Source organism: Paroedura picta, chromosome 3 (genome assembly GCF_049243985.1).
Source record: "Paroedura picta isolate Pp20150507F chromosome 3, Ppicta_v3.0, whole genome shotgun sequence".
NCBI lineage: Eukaryota > Metazoa > Chordata > Lepidosauria > Squamata > Gekkonidae > Paroedura > Paroedura picta.
The window spans coordinates 151,829,968-151,847,500 of NC_135371.1; the positions used below are offsets into that span (position 1 = coordinate 151,829,968).

A 17,533-nucleotide genomic window follows, 5' to 3' on the forward strand; every position below is an offset into this window, starting at 1 on the left:
TGGATTAATTCAAGATGCAGGAATGGAAATCAGAGCATAGCCCTAGATTATTCCCTGGTACCACCCTCACAGACTTCCTGGCGGCAGAGATGGGTGGTCAGAATGAAGGTAATGCAACCTCCATTTGGTAAGACAAACTAGGGTTTGAATGAGCACAATACAAGCTGATTCTGGATTTCACAAGTTAATTGTAAACCATGGTTTCATATTAGGGCTGACTTGAGAACTCAATTGGAAGAGAGCCAATATCTTGTCGGAAGTACATTAGGAATGATTCTTACATCATATGACTGTAAAAACTGGTACAAACAGTGCCTTGCAGTTTGGAAACAGTGGTATATATCTGTGTTTATTTTTCCCTTGTTTGCATGTTTATAGAGCTAAATTACCTTTCCTTATTAACTTCTTTCTCTTTTAGGTCGGTTGCTTGTTGGAGATGAGATTTTAGAAGTCAATGGAGAAAACTTAGTTGGTGTGACTAATGAAAGGTATGCTTTGTAAATTAAGTTATTAACTTAGATCAGCATTGCTAGTGCTTTTTAATGTTAATGTTCTGATCCCACTTGATCTCTGATGAAGAAATATAAACCGTTCTGAGGTTCCTTGCACAATATCTGCTAACAGAGTTTAGTGGTTTGGGCTCAGACCTCTTAATGGAGTAATCCCAAAATCGGGCAATATAGAATCCATCAGGTTTCTTAATCGAGTCATGACCGGCTATTAAGTTAAGCATAACTTTTTAAAGCACAAAAAGCTCAATGGCTTAGGGCAGCAAAATATTTTTTATGTTGTGAGCAGGTAAGTGGCCCCTGAAGGTAGTCATATCAGCTTCTTTCCAGTTGATAATAATGTTGGGTGTTACTCTTTCTTAAGCTAACCATTTTGGTATTCAACTTTCCCGTAGCCAGTTCGGTGTAGTGGTTAGGAGTGCAGACTTCTAATCTGGCATGCCGGGTTTGATCCTGCACTCCCCCACAGACAGACAGCTGGGTGACCTTGGGCTCACCATGGCACTGATAAAACTGTTCTGACCGAGCAGTGATATCGGGGCTCTCTCAGCCTCACCCACCTCACAGGGTGTCTGTTGTGGGGAGAGGAAAGGGAAGGCAACAGTAAGCCGCTTTGAGCCTCCTTCGGGTAGAGAAAAGTGGCACGTAAGAACCAACTCTTCTTCTTCTGTACTCATATAGCATTTATAAATTATAAACTGAATAGATAGAGGAATTAGAATTCTGCCGAAAACCTAATGGCATCATACACTTGCAATCCTAAATCCATGAATATACCCCCCCACACACACACACACACACTGAGTACATTGAAATTCCTTCTGCTCATTCTAGAGCACCGTTGGATCCAAACCTGTAGGTTGGATGAAATGAACTGTAAAGCCCTCTCCCACAAAGTATACCAGTGCTAAATGTTCAAGAGAAATCAGCAGAAATCACCTCCTCTGGTCTTGCATGAACTCCCATATGAACCAAGGAAGAGCTTTCATAAGCGGGTGGGTGTGTTGTGCTATATCCAGCTCTGTCCCTGAACACCCTTCAGTTCAGGAGCATCTTTTCCAAGTGTGTAGAAGGTGGTAAGGAAGAGAGAAGAAATCTATCCTATCAATTCATTCCGTTTATGGTTCATTCGATACATCTGTTTCTTTATATGTGCCTTATGGACCTGAAAATGCCTGCATAAAAATAAAAGAACAGGGTTGACAAAGAGCAATCTAAGGTCCATTCCACATGACTTCAATGTTGCCAAAGGCTTGCAAATTGTAAACGCTACTAATTTGCAGTTCCGCAAGACGTCGCACACAATCTGCCACACTCCTGAAACAGTCCCACAAAAAGCGATTCATTATAGCGCTTAAAGGGAAATCCAGAAAAGTGGATTCACCCTCCGAAAAGCGCTACACTCTTGCAAACAATCTGCAACACTAGCGAAATGTGTGTTCCCATTGTTGCGATTCCAGCCAAGTCCCTCCCCCTGGCTCTCTCCTCCGAACTTCCGGCGAAGCGATCGCCATTTATTTTTTCTAGGAGCAAGCAGAAAGCAACAAACCGGCGAGCCTTCATTCACCCAGCAAGGCTTTTCCGGCTACAGTCCCTCCACAGAACTGCTTTAAAGCTCCCCTAAGTCCCCAAGCACAACACAGCCCTGTTTGCAAGTTCCCTTTATTTTCGGCTGAAAATCGCGCCCGTGCAGGGGGGTGGTTTCACTTGGGGGAGCGTGGTAACGATGCCAGCTCACACGCCAGCTAGATGGGTCTCTACGCTAGGAGGATTCAAGGCATATTCGTTGCAACGTGTGTTTTTCTTTTCTTAAAAAAATCTGTTCTTAAAGGGAAAGGGGCTTTTCGGGAGTATGATAATGGTCACCCATTGGCTGTTCGTTTGATTGACAGCCAGGGGCGGGACAAAGCACAGAAAAAATTGCTTCCTTTCTAGCGATTTTTGCGAGTCCGGAAACCTGTGGGAAACGATTGAAATGCTACTGGATTCCACTACAAAGGCAGGTATGCGTAACGCTGAGATTGCACTTTCAAAAATAGCGTTTCCACTTTCAGGAAACAATTGGCAACATTGGTTCTTGTGCGGAATGGGCCTAAGTGAAGCACATCAGAAAACTGCCTTTGCAGCATCTCTGAGGCATTGGTTCTAAGCACTGACAGTTCATTAATGTGTTGTGCTAAATAATTTTGTTTGGCATTCTGCTCTTGTAACATGATAATGCAGGTTTTAATGTGTTTAATTGGAAATGTTTAGCGAGAGCTGCTGGAGTGTTGGGCTAGGGAAAGCCACTGTTCAAATTCTGGCTTGCTCTGAAACGGAGTGACTTCGGTCCTATAATATTTCTCTCTCTCTCTCAGCCTATTCTACCTCATACAGTTGAGAATAAAATGGGGGGGGGGGACTGCTTGAAAGAAAGATGGGATAAACATTCACTAAACTGTTGTTCTAACTCAACATATTTTATACGAACTTCAAAGTTCTCAATGTCAGGTGGTATTCAGGGGCTCAGGACTAGAGACAGTGGGGGGGCGGTATTCAGGGACTCTTGTTGTATATTTTGAAACATGGTGTTTCATGAAGATTTATCTCCCCCCCCCCCCCATAGCAGAACGTGTTTCTGAGTAGGGATATTTGGAATCACAGAATTACCAGGCTAGCAATAGCGTCAAAGGGACATATACCTTTATGATGGTAGAAACCTTGCTTCTAACTGGAAAAATCCATACAGTTAACCCCCCCTCTCTCCCTCCCCTCCCCTCCCCCCCAACCTTACAGAGCTCTTGAGATCTTGCAGATGGCATCCGTGACCAATCATATGTCTTTGCTTATTGCCAGAGATGAAGAAGCAAAGTAAGACAATTTCAGAATCCTTTGTCTACAGAAAATGCTCATGTCAAGGGGAGTGGTGGGAAGAGATAAGACCGTTCAGAATTTATATTCCTTTGGACCAGGTTGATTTTCCCTTTCTGATGTTCTTGCTTTGGGAGTAATGATGCATCTGGCCTACAACCTGGAGTCTGCTGGCAGGGGACAGTGCCACTGTGTTCTCAGCTGGAGCAAAGTTTCTGATTGGAAGGGAGGAGCAGTATCTTCTCCTTCGGAGATAGACTGCTCTTCCTTTTGCTATGCGGTCCTTTGTGAGAGTGAGGGCAGATGCAACCTCCTGGTAGCCTTTGAACTTCTGGCTGATGTCAGGGGCCAAAGTTCTTTCTCCCTCTTCTGCAATCTCAGGGCATGGAGGGGGGATTACCCTTGTCCAAGGGCAGCTATGGGAAGAGAAGGTAGCAGGCTGGAAGGGGCAGTCAGTGCCCTGCTGCTGCTAATTGCATCATGGGAAATATCTGGTTTCTTGATACTAATTTCTGAACACATACCCAGGGGAGATGACCAGTTGGTGCAATAGACTTAGCAAGCCATGGTTTAGAACTGAAAATATTTTGTCAGGATAAGAACATCCTGGTTGTTGCAATTAGAGCATTAAGAAAACCTGTATTACAAAATTTAATGTTAGGAGTGATGGGAAAACATTTGGAAGCTGCTAAAAAGTATCACAGAGCTACTTGCCTGGGAGGAAGGTATGTGCTGCAGAGCAGACAAGACCAGCCTCTCTCTTTGATTGACACACAGAGTGGATATAGCAGGACAGAAGCCTTGCAGGAACTGAGACCAAAATTAAATTCTGCGCTGCATGTTTTAAAATTTGAGGGTGGGGGGGATAATCAACACTTGAACTTTTGAAAAAGTTGAGACATCCCTGCACCATTTTGACTCTCATTAAGCACAGTGACCTTTAGGGCAGGACTGGATAGAACTTTAGGCTGAGCTAGCTGCAAAGTGTTATCTCAATTAAATAAATTGTGATCCCTTGAGTTCTACATTTATATGAAGACAGAATGCTAGAGAGAATGCCTTTAAAACTCAATTCAGATATTACACAAAACTGTGATTTAATTCAAACTTACCTTAGCACATTCATATCCCTCCTGTGCTGATTTCTGCTTACGGTGGCTCAGAGGGGGAAAATGAATAAAAGAGTAAATAAGACAGATTTTCTTCAATTAGTTGATAAAAGAATTCAGAGCAGTTCAATAGAACTCATTTGCCTGCAGACAGTTGTCAATAGAAAACAAACACAAGCCTGTCTTGAACACAAAAGCTCAACAGGAATAACAGGCAAAGATTAATGAAAGAAATAAAGATATAAAATTTAAGTTAAAAGCCAAGATGGTTAGAACATGGCTCAAATACAGCCCAAGACATTAACTTTAGTTTGTTTCCTCAAACTGAGGTGTAAAAACATTGTTTGAAATTGCTTCATTAATCAGAACAAAGTTCATCTTCATTATGTGTGCTAAATTTGGTTTTACCTGCCCCTGGTAAAACCAATGTCTTTATTTAGAAGAACGCCCTCAACAGTGGTGGCGGTGTGTGCTTGGCAACCCCAGCAGAATGTGTTGTGGCAAGAGGGAGGGCCCTTTTCAGGGCTGTTTTGACTTTTGTGGGAAGATTCACTGAGGGCAAACCAGGCATCTGCAACCTGATACCGTGTGGCTGATATAACTCAGCCAGGGCTGAGTAACTGCTACTGTTCAACTGCATTCACTCTGTTAAAACCGGAGTGATGTGGTGGTTATTGTTTCAGACTAGGATCTGCGAGACTCAGGTTGGAATCCCCACTCAGTTGTGGAAGCTCACCTAACCTACCGTACCTCACAGGATTGTTGTGAGGATAAAATGGGGGAGAAGAGAATGATGTCGGCTGCTTTGGTTCTCCATTGGGGGGAAAGATATTTTCAGTTATAAATACAGCTGAAGATGGGGTGGGCTGGAAGCAGGAAACAGGAACATTCAATATGGTGGCTGCTGAGGGAAGAGAAGAAGGAAGTAGAGTGGGGAAGAGAATAGAGGGGGAAGTAAGGTACATACCCACAAGTTTATGGTGTGGTGATTAAGAGCATTGGTTTCTTATCTGGAGAGCTGGGTTGGATTCCTCCCCTCCTCCACCTGTAGCCTGCTTGGTGACCTTGGAGTAGTCACAGTCCTATTAGAGCTGTTCTCACTGAGCAGTCCTGTCAGAGCTCCCTCAGTCCCACCTAGCTCACAAGGGTGCCTGTTGTGCGGAGAGGAAGGCAAGGCAATTGTAAGCCACTTTGAGACTCCTTAGGGTAGTGAAAAGCAGGGTATAAAAACAACTTCTTGCAAGCTCCCCACCATGCTGCCAGGCCCAGCGAAGCAGCTAGCTCTGGGCCGGACTTCTCCTGGGGAGAGGCAGCCAGTGGGATTGGAAGTAAAACTAAAAATAGGATGGGGTGGCAGGTACAGGTGTCACAACCCTAGGAGTGCAATCCCCAAATTCCCTCAAGACAAAGAAGCAGAAATCCCAAACATTAGAATAAAACTGAAGTTACTCTTTGAGGAAAACAGGCAGCATTCAAAGGAAGATCATAGTCCAGTAGCCATTGTCCAAGACAAGTTGCAAAATGATACCAGACTAATTATATCTTTGGGCCACATTCTCTAGTAACCAGATTTTGGGTGCCCAGTTCCTTTCCCACATTCTATTTGTTTGATCTGTTATAGTGTGAAAAGAGACGGTTTGTCTAGCTGGCCCCCAAGGTGTTGGGGGACTAGTGGAAATTTTTATGCATTCCACAATGGTAAATACGATAAGGGATTTACTCAAGTGGAAACTTCTGAAATGCAGAGAGCTGTGGAAAACCAGATGTGGCAGGGAGGGAGGGTCACCTTCTAGGAGTACAACTCCAGACGGGAGAGGAGAACCCAGCTGACGTGAGCCAGGCATGGCACATAACAACAGGTAGGTAGGCTGGTGGGTGGGGAGAGGAAAACAGTAGAGTGCAAGAAACTGCAGGTGCTACGAGGAAAAAAGGAAATTGTGTGGGAGGGGGGTAATGGGAAAATTAGATGCCCGTCCCCAGATGTCCTTGCTGGTTGGTAGACATTTCTTAAACTTGTATTGCAAAGTAAGATACTCTTTTTAGAGCATTCATGGTAGGTCTTCTGAAATTGGAAGCAAAGTGATGCAATGACAAAAATTCGTGCTTGTTTAGTTTGACTTATCCATGAATAAGGAAGCTTTTACTTCGTAGTGTGATGCCACCTTCCTTTACTGTGTTTTCCAAGAAAGGTCAAAAATACATACATAGAGAATAAAGGCTCAATACCTCCTGCCTTTCTTTGCATGTATACTGGAAGGGGAATGGTAGTCCATCTGCCTTGCATGCAGAAGGTCCTGGCTTTAGTCTCCAAACACTTGAGACAAGGATTAAGTAGTGAGTGCTGTAAACAAGCTCTGTCTGAGACGCATGAGAATTGCTAGCCTTGATGGATCAATGGTCTGATTCATTGCAAGGCAGTTTCATGTCATCATGTGTTCATATAATCAGAACAGTGAGGCCTGTGGGGAAAATTCCTTTTTTGCACTGGCAAGTTTAAAAACTGGCTTGTTGTTTGCAGCCTGAGCTTAAAGGAGAGGTCTGGGTTTTGCAAGACTGAAGGTCACTTATCTAGACTTGAAAAACAAAAGCCATATAATGCCTTTTATTTAAACTAACCAAAATGATCCAGAACAGTGCTGAAGCTTTCAAGTTCTCTAGAAAGAAAAAGATGGGGGGGGGGGAGGATGGAATGTTTCAGGCCATGATTTTATTTCTTTCTCTTCCCAGCATTGCTCCATTAAATACTGTGTCTGCAAATTTGATGGTGGAATTGCTTCTTACTCAAATGGTTTTGTAGTTTCTAGTCTCTTGACTAATCTGGAGGGGCTATATGAGGGGGTTTCTTAATCTGCTTTTAGGGAGAGAATGCTGACCTAGTTTTTTCCAACCATCTTGAATAATTAAAATCCATAAGCATTCTGCTCTCTCCAGTAGACCTAACAGTGGGATCCTAAACAGAGTTCCATCCTTCTAAGTACATTCAAGCAAGTGAGCCTAGAAGGATGAAGCTGTGTTTAGGATTACATTTATTATGTGCCAAGCAGAATTATGCTTCTGCTTCTAAATGTGTCTTCGTTCTTTTATAAATAGCACTGAAAACATTTTTTCTTACTCCTAGTGTGGTATTCTGTGCTTTGCGTTACTTTTTGTGCACAAGAAGCCTGGATGATGCATCCCTCAGATATCTTTCCTACGCCTATAAGAGAATATCCTTTGATTCAGGAAATTGAGGGTTAGGGTCTAGATTAAATCAGCCATTTCCATTTCCACAAATTTGCCTTTCTTGCTACAGACCCATGTCGTTTTTCAGGGTACTCTATCTAGTCAAAGCAGCATTGCAATAAGTGGGAGAGAGCAGCAAGTTCCACTCTGCCACTGAAAAATTTAATCTGGATCCATCCCTGAAATCTGTAGGACATTGGCTATATTCTTCTTGGTGGTGATCCTTGTATCGTGGACAAGGTTTCCTGGTCCTTTGGCAACTGCACTGGCTCCCAGTTGTATTCCAGGTCCAGTTCAAAGTTCTGGCATTAGCATTCAAGACCATACACGGTCCAGGCCCTGCAGATTGAGGGACCACCTATCTGAAAACGTCCCTCAGAGTGTGTTGCAATCAGCCAATACCGACCGACTGACGGTCCCTGGTCCCAAAAAAGTATACTTGTCCCTGACCATAACCAGGGACCATAACCTTTCTCAGCCCTGGATCTTGCTTGGAGCAACGAGCCCCCAGAGGAGATCAAGGCCCTGACATAGCTCACTGAGTCCCGCAGGGCATGCAAGAGGAAGCTCTTCCACCCAGCCTATGTTTGAAGCCAAAAAAAATACACCTAGGGCCTCCCTTTCCTCCAACGCCCCCTCCTCCCTCACCTTTAGAGGGCCAGAACTGACATCAATCAGTTGCTGATCATTAGCAATACTTTTTAATTAAAATAATTTTATTGAATATTCATGCATTTTTACTGTTTTATTGTGATGCAATGATGTTTATGGACTGAATGTTGTACACCCTCCCAAGATGGCTTGTTCAAAAGGTGTTGTATAAAAAATGAATGGATGGATGGATGGATGGATGAATGAATGAATGAATGAATGAATGAATTGTGTGTTTATAAAGGACTCTGTGAGGCATTCTTATTTTCTCAAGCATTTGTTTGTTTGCAAATGCTGGCATCAGTGTTTACCTTTATACTCTGCTTTGGGAGCTTTGTGGTTTAAAAAAAACAGCCATAGAAATATGCAAAATGAATAAATAATGCATTGACTGTTTTTTTTCCCCTTAATGTGGAGGAGTGGGGAATTGTTTGAGTTCTTGCTTTGACATACCCAAAGTAACCAAGGCTACAGGTGATCACACTGGCCATAGATAGCTGAACTGAACTGTGGTTGAATTGAACTGTGATTTCACATGAAGTCTGAGCTACTTTCTTGAAGGGCACCTTTGTCCTGTACCCAACCACATTCTAGAACTGTGTACTACTTGAGGCAGCACCCTGATTCCCAATCTCTTAATTATCCATTTCTCTTCATCACTGGCTTGCTTGCCCCAATATTCAGCATTTGAAGCAGGAAAATTTAAATTATGCAAAGACAGTAATAGCTAGTTCAAAATAAAGTGCAGATTGAAAATGTCCATGGCGTAAGGAAATTTGAGCGCATTATCAAACTTATTTTGAATGTGGAATTTGGGTTGCATTTCATCTCCTTGGAGCAGGCTTATTCTGTTCCAATAATAATAAGGCCTATTTTTGCCTTGCTTGCCTTTTGAAATGTCAGTCTTCACTTTAATATGTAGTATTTCACATTGTTAGGAAGGAGTTTGCCTGATGATCTGCAGTGCACATGTTATGGCTCAGAATTAGGTTATTACAAATTCAGTCTTGCAAGGATAGTGAACACATTCAATTTCTTACCCCTATCCCCTTCTATCGCGAACTAATGTCAGAGGAGGGAGGTCTAGGGCAAAGGAAGAAGGACTTCCCATGGTGTATTAATGTGGCACTGTGACATAGCACATTTGGGAGGTAAAGTAAATTTCTGGAGGGCCCAGGGATTATTTGAGTATGCATGATGCTCAGCTCAACTTTTGATAAGGAAGCCCCAGTTTGTTTCTCCCAACAACATGCAGTAACTATAAAACTTTTCCTCCTGCAGTTCTCTGTGGGTGGATCCTATGGCTCCTTTCAGCTCAGTTGCATCCTGTGACTCTGATCTATTGAGTCTTCCTTCAAGGGAGAAAGATCTTATCTGATAAAGAGTTACTTTTTCTGACCAAGAAACGTCTTTCTTTGTTGCACAAAGACTTTCTCTGTTAGAGGAAGACTTATTGGAAAGGAGCCCTACGATCTAAACCTGTGACACTCATTTTCAAGGCATGTCATGGTGAGCAGCCTCCAGTCTGCAAGGATCTCTTGTTTGTCCACAGTCTCTTGACTGCAACAATTTGAATTCTATTTATGATCATCATACAATACTCTGAATTCTATGGGGCTGATTGTTAAGCAAAATGTCTTGCAATCCTAAAATGTTTTAGGCTTTTGGCATGCAAAATGCTAGTGCTGTCTCTGTGTCATACCTATCCCCCTAAATATGTGCACGAAAGGATACACCTTTGTCCTGGCTCATATTACAGTCTACCCTTAGCATGAGTGGTTGTTTCTTCTGCTAGAAGTTAACCAGTTTTAAATTGCTCTGCATCTTGGAATAGAGCCTTGTAGTCCTCTATTATTATGCTTGAATTTATTTTTCAGGTTGACAGTGGCCTTTCTACACTTTGTGTCAGACAAACTTTCAGAGAGACAAATTGCAAGGGAAAATATATTTAAATGCTACAATACAGGCTTTTGAGCATTAGTATTAACATAAACGAGAGAGAAATCATGTATAAAAGAAATTGGCAAAAAGAAGGCATTGCTAAACATGGCCCAAGTGTTCAGAGGAACACCATTGCTGGAATAAGCCGCCCAAATGCCCAGTATGAAGCTCTAAAAAGTTGGAGGATCATCCCTGTGAGAGTGGTGATATTAATGTTTTGGAAAATTTGATTTTTAGTTGCAGCTGCCAGATTCCTAGCCCAGCAACATCCAAGAATTTGTAGTTTGAAGCTCCGTTTTAGAGCATATGTTCTCAAGGGTTGGACCCGTATGGGATGCTCTCTGATACAAACCTGTCTATGCAGAACACATTGTGCTCTCTAACCCATATCCTCTGCTTCTTGACTCTACAGCCAGAGATGAGCATGGTAGATTAATCTGCACTTAGATGGAGGTATTAACGTGCCACACATGAGAAGTTTTAACTCCTTGGCATTCTGCAAAGTTGCGGTGCAGACAGAGGCTCAGTTTGAACAAAATGAAACTATGGTTCAGTTAAACTCGGTGTTCTTCGCTGAATAGAGGTCATTGTAATAACCATGATTAACAAAAGCCTGACAAACCATGATCTGAAACCTTGTTTTACAGGTTTGTCTAGTTATCAGCCAGTCTTAACTATGGCTCATTTCTATTTTTATTTATTAGGTTTTTAACCGTCCCTCTCAGGTAACCATCGCGGGATGGTTTACAACAGTTCGAGATAACAATAAACATTAAACAGCTAATAGCATTTGAACATTTAGGTGTTTAAAACCAATTAAAAGACTTATTCACTTGTTCTTTGCCATTAGAACAGCTCTGTTCCCTTCTCGGTTCCATGGTGGGAAATTCTGCAGGGAAGGCCTTTTTGGTGTCCCGTTACTCATTGGCCCCAACCAAACGCTTGGCAGAAGAGCTCCATTTTGCAGGCCCTTTGGAACTGAATCATTCTGTGTGACATGCAAATGTGGGCTTGTTCTCCAGGGCTTTCCTCATTCATTTACTGGCTACAGAGGTGACTAGCCAAAATAAAGGCAATGAAAGCAGAGTTTGTTGAGCAAACCAGGTTATGAGGCCAAATCTTGGTTTCGGAAGCTATATACCGTTAAAGTAAACCAATGTTATTCTCTGTTATTATTATTACTATTGCTGTATTTCTATTTGACACAAAACCAAAGTTTGATGGATTGTTCTTTTACATTCCATGTTAATCACCCTGATCCTCAGGGGAGGGCAGTATACACATGTAATTAAGAAAGAAATAGTTTTTGTGTTGTGTTGGTACTGAGCCATCAGCTTCGATGGATCCATTCCTGAAAAACCTCAGAAAATATGCCTTTTGTCGCTGCTTCTCAAATACATGATGCATCTTTAACTTTACTGTCCTAGGAAAGAATTTCTAGACCTAATGGAGAAGTATGGCTTGCACAGTAACACAAGTTCTGCAAGGAATTCCCCAAAGGAGCTGCTAGCTGGTGAGTGGCTGGTTTTATATCTTCAGTATGCAGCATAAGAACATGGTAGAGGATGCTCAATGGCCTCGTGGCCTCCATTAATATTTCAGGTTGGTAGAAACGCTTGCATGAGTTGGAAGATGGACCTTTCAACCCATGTTTTATGTGTGGGTTGATGTTTGATGGACAGAAAAGACAAGGGTATTCAATCAAGATGCTACAGAAAATTTTTATGGGACAAAAGGAGAGAGAAGGGTGGTATTGCCCCCTAGGGGCTTATCGAAGCATTACAAAGCAGATACTCTTGCTTTAGTGGTTTTAGAACCTAGGAGAATCCAGTCTGGGCTCACAGCGTGAAAACGCTTTTTGCTGCATGGCATCTCCTGACATCTCCATCAGTCGCTATGTAAGAGGAGGAACATTATGACGATAAATGTAATGGGGAGAGTACCTTCAGACTAACTGCCCCAAGGACATTCTGCCTGCCAGAATTATGTTTAACTCATGAAAATCTGTTCTCCACTCTTTATTTTGTATGCCTTTCTTTCTTTCTTTGAGGTCAATCTGCTGACTCTTCTGGATCATCGTCAAGGTCATCAAGTCCTCCACCGTTCCATTCAAAACGGATCATCACAAACTACCTTGGGAAGCCTGCCCTGGCAGCCTCCCTTCAGCCCACCACAAAGTAATTTCAACAATTTGCCATTCTGTTCTTTTTCCCCTAAGAACTTATGGGAAAGGCTGGAACACAATGGGGCTGGATATACAAATTTTACAGTTTCAAAAGTAGTCTTGTTAATTAATGTACTGTGACGAATTGCCAACACAGAAGAAATGTCTTCAAAACAAGATTTGTTTAATTTATTTTTTTTAATCTTATGTCGTATTTCTTTGAACATTACCGATTCATTATGGTCTACGCTGGCTGGTAGTGGCTTCTCAGTGGGGTCTTTCCCTGTACTACTTCCTCAATATTCTTTTGTTGGAGGTGCTAGCGATTAAACGTGAGATATTCTGCATGTACTTGCTCTGCCAGTGAGCTCTTCTATTGCCTTTCTGTTCTGCCTGGACAGGGAATTAACCCCAGGCATATATAGACCACAAAAACTATATCCTGTAGTCTCCCTTGAATTAATTACCCATAAGAAGTATGAGTAGGGATTTTGAGTATCAGGCCATATTTATTTCTAGGCCATTCTTTGGCCACCTTTCTTGTTTTTTAAATGCTCACGGTCAATCCAGAGAGCACAGTTGGGATCCCAATTTGCATCCTTCCCCATCGTCATTATCCACCCACGGACACAGACACTTCAGTTCTGCAGTTGTCCCAGTTTGCTAAAGGTGCCATAGGGTTCATAGAAGGACCAAAGTTCCTTATGTCTCTTTCTCTGGGGTCAAAGCAAAACAGCAATGCCACCTGTGAAGCAGGCAGTTCCGTTAGCAAAAGATGTGGCTGCAGCCTGCCTATTTATTTTAGGAACTTCTTAGTGACACACATCTAGTGTCCCATTGTATCTGTGCTGGGCCTGTCCGTGTGACCTCTGAAGCTTCACTAAACTCCTTGATGGTTGTATCAGTAGATATTGCATGTGGGCAGAGCATTAGGGGCACTAAAGCATGATTCAAAACAGGGCTTATGAGTCCAGGGATGTTCTTGGATTTGCATGCTCTTTTTGTGCACAGTTTAGTAATTAAAGACTTTCACTTTCATGGGTGAGTGCATGGCTCCAGCAAGGAACACAGATCTTTTTTGGCCTGTGCCCCCAGCAACCCTTTCAGGCGTCATACATGTCATTGGGGTCTCAGAGCCTAATAGGTTCTGGGAGGCTGTAATGAGAAGTAGGAAGGGAATCAGATCTGTCACTGCAGCTCTACAGATGGCAGAAGAAGAAGGAAAGGATTTGGGCCATCTTCCAATCTGTGGCCCTGATATCACTGCTCGGTCAGAACAGTTTTATCAGTGCTGTGGCGAGCCCCAGGTCACCCAGCTGGCTGCATGTGGGGGAGTGCAGAGCCCAAGGTTACCCAGCTGGCTGCACGTGGAGGAGAAGGGAATCAAACCCAGCTTGCCAGATTAGAAGTCCGCACTCCTAACCACTACACCAGACTGCCTCCTGAGGGCTGTTTCAGGGTGGGAAAGTAGCACGGTGGGAAGGAAGGAGCCTGCCCTTTCCATCCCTAGTCCATGGTCCTGATTAGAATAAGGCTCCTTCAGAACTTCAGTTCCCCCAGAAACTCTGTTCCCCACGGTGATCACATGTTAGTCATAGAGTGGTGTTTGGCCCTTGGGTGTAGCGCAGTTTGTGCAACATTGCTCGATTTAACTTTTTGTCTGTTTCTGTTTGCACGAGCTGGAGCTTACAGCTACTAGGTTTGAGCAGAATGAATAGCCTGATTAAGGTTTAAGCATCTGTGTAACATATTGCAAAAACCTTCTCGGGAGAAAACTAAGGAAGGTACATGCCACTTGCTGGTCTCCTGCCTTGTTTTCCATTTCCTGGTCACTGACCTTTTATAGCTAACTTTGTTTTCTCTTCTTGTCTAGTGACAGCATGTTTCAGATTATCACCGTTTCCAAGGGAACAGGCCTCGGCTTGAACATAGTAGGAGGCATTAACAGAAACGAAGGGCCCTTGGTGTATGTTCTGGAAGTTATTCCTGGAGGCGATTGCCATAAGGTAGATAAGGGAGAATTGTTTTTTCTTCCATTAATGTCTTTTCCCCATGCCATCCAGTGTTTTTGGCCTTTTTAAAAAACGTAATGGTTATTCAAAATCAAGGTTTCAGTAGCAGGATCTCCAGTAACCTTCACTCTCAGCATGAACAGCATTTCGTTTAGCATTTATTCGTGGTGAATTCTTGCCAGCCTGTGATCAGATATCGAAAACGCTTCAGTCGCCAAAGTAGCCGTTCCAGCCTGAAGCAGCCAGCGCCATGGCGCATGGGGGAAGGGGTGGCGCCAGCATGTGACCCGGCGTCTGCACGCAGGCACAGAGCGTGCGTCAACTGGGGCACCCACACCGCCCTTCTCTCCCCACACCGCGGCACTGGCTGGTTTGGGCTGGAACGGCCACCAAAGCGCACAACCCTACTCCCTAGTAATATGGAAATATGTGGTTTTGTAAGATAAACAAAACTAGAAACCCAGCCAGGAATGCTTGGACTTGTTGTCTCCAGCCAGATTTGATACAGTCTTGTTTTATTCCCCTGCCCCTCATGTGTTCCCTTTTCATTTTCTTTCTCCACAGTGGTGTCAGAGCAGTGGAAACTCAGGGTGGGTCCACCATGGCCCTAGCCTCTTCCATCAGCAGTGTTTTACCCTGCTAGGAATTATGGGGATTGCGGCTTCCCATTGGGGATGTCCAGAACCTGGAGAGGATCTAATGGGGCCCTGATTTCACAATTGCTAGATTTGATTGAATTGGAGAAGGAAAGGGATAATGAGGGCAAGAGGACCAAATAGTGCCTATATCCAGATCTGAACTTCAGTGTACCAGGGGGAGGATGCGGAGGAGGGAATGCCAAAATTGTCTTTTGAGTGCCCGCTTTTGCAACTGTCACTGTTTGAAAAACCTTTCTGCATCACCTGTACAGATCTTGTTGTATGTTTCTATGGATACTTGTCCTTGGGTCTATTTATTACAATTATTTTATGTTTATCCATTAAGCACAGTTATAACATGGAAAAAATAAACATGACTGTTAGAGAAATTTTAAATTTCTACTCCAGTAGCTCTCAGAACTAGAATCATAGAATCATAGAGTTGGAAGGGGCCATACAGGCCATCTTGTCCAACCCCCTGCTCAACGCAGGATCAGCCCTAAGCATCCTAAAGCATCCAAGAAAAGTGTGTATCCAACCTTTGCTTAAAGACTGCCAGTGAGGGGGAGCTCACCACCTCCTTAGGCAGCCTATTCCACAGCTGAACTACTCTGACTGTGAAAATTTTTTTCCTGAAATCTAACCTATATCGTTGTACTTGAAGTTTAAACCCATTACTGCGTGTCCTCTCCTCTGCAGCCAACAAAAACAGCATCCTGCCCTCCTCCAAGTGACAACCTTTCAAATACTTAAAGAGGGCTATCATGTCCCCTCTCAACCTCCTTTTCTCCAGGCTGAACATTCCCAAGTCCCTCAACCTATCTTCATAGGGCTTGGTCCCTTGGCCCCAGATCATCTTCGTCGCTCTCCTCTGTACCCTTTCAATTTTATCGACGTCCTTCTTGAAGTGAGGCCTCCAGAACTGCACACAGTACTCCAGGTGTGGTCTGACCAGTGCCGTATACAATGGGACTATGAAATCTTGTGATTTTGATGTGATGCCCCTGTTGATACAGCCCAAAATGGCATTTGCCTTTTTTACCGCTGCATCACACTGCCTGCTGATGTTTAGTTTACAATCCACAAGTACCCCAAGGTCTCGTTCACACACAGTGTTACCTAGAAGCGTATCCCCCATCCAGTAGGCATGCTTTTCATTTTTCTGACCCAGATGCAGAACTTTACATTTATCTTTATTAAATTGCATGTTGTTCTCATTTGCCCATTTTTCCATTGTGTTCAGATCTGGTTGAACTCTGTCTCTATCTTCCGGAGTATTTGCCAGTCCTCCCAATTTGGTGTCATCTGCAAACTTGATCAGTAGTCCCTCCACCCCCTCATCTAGTATCAACTCAGTGATACAAACAGTCAACCCTCTCTTTAAACACAGTAACGCAGCTATCTTTTCTCACAGTGCAAAAGTTTATTTGGGCAATCTGAGATTACAATTTCAAATGTAGGATATGTAATTTGCCACCAGAGGTCAGCATTGTTGCTTACATTGGTCCTGCTCATTATCGGAAGCAAAAAACCCAGAATGAATGGTGGCTTAGTTAAACATGAGTATAGAAGAACGACATGGGAAATAAAACACAGGCATCCCTCCATGGGGCAGGATAGCAGCTTGTTTGTTCTAGCCATGTCTCTCCTCCTTCTCAGCATGCAGAGTTTGACTGAGAAATCCCTGGTTTTATCTCAGCTTGCCATGAGATCTGAATAAAGGTGTTTTGGCAAATGGGGGGGGGGATCCTCTTCCCCACCACCATCACCATGATTCCAAACTGTGGTTTTAACTGAGGAGGCGGGAGGAGTAGGGGGAATGTTGAATGTTCAAAAACCTCATGGTGGGTGGCGCTCGTTCAGGAGGGAAGCTTTTAGAACATTCAACACATCTTCAGAAGGATGGTCACCATTTTATGGGTTATGATGACAGTCCAGGGGATGTGTAGAACCCTTGACTTCAGGCCACAGAGGAAGGTCTCATCCCTTTCCCCCCTTCTTTATGCTGTTTTGCCCTCTTTTAACTGGGCTCCCAGTGATGCTGGAATTGACCTCTCTTGTCCATGCTGCACTTCATAACCTCTCACCGTGGCCTCCTTCTGGTTGCCCTTTTTCGCTGGGTTGGTCTACTTTGTGTGTACTCACAATCTAGGATCATATTTGGACAGCCCCAGCTTGCTAGCTTCCGCGAAGCAAAGTCTCTTCCTGGACCGTTTATGCACTGGGAACTTCACTGCCCCACCCCCTTATCAGGAGCACAGATAGGGAGTGGATGAGGTGGACCAGGCCAAATGCTCCCCCATGTGGGTGCAGGAAGAGGTGGAGCAACCTGCCACGACTAAATCTCCAGTCTAGAGCCCAGCATGAAACCTCCAGTGCATAAACGGTCCTACTGGCACAGCAAATACTGCTTTACACAGAATGATTCAAATGTGGA

At 43.5% G+C, this 17,533-nt stretch overlaps 1 protein-coding gene across 6 annotated transcripts in view; it reads left to right on the plus strand.

Moving 5' to 3' along the window:
• STXBP4 (syntaxin binding protein 4) overlaps window positions 1-17,533 on the plus strand; it is a 161,028-nt gene that overhangs the window by 8,693 nt on the left and 134,802 nt on the right. For 5 of the 6 annotated variants that reach the window (XM_077328682.1, XM_077328683.1, XM_077328680.1 and 2 more), the window contains 5 exons: window positions 419-488; window positions 3,285-3,359; window positions 11,710-11,795; window positions 12,333-12,459; window positions 14,320-14,452. In XM_077328682.1, the coding sequence (XP_077184797.1) occupies window positions 419-488; window positions 3,285-3,359; window positions 11,710-11,795; window positions 12,333-12,459; window positions 14,320-14,452 (491 nt within the window). The remainder of the gene's footprint in view (window positions 1-418; window positions 489-3,284; window positions 3,360-11,709; window positions 11,796-12,332; window positions 12,460-14,319; window positions 14,453-17,533) is intronic. The other variant, XM_077328681.1, reaches the window with a different exon arrangement.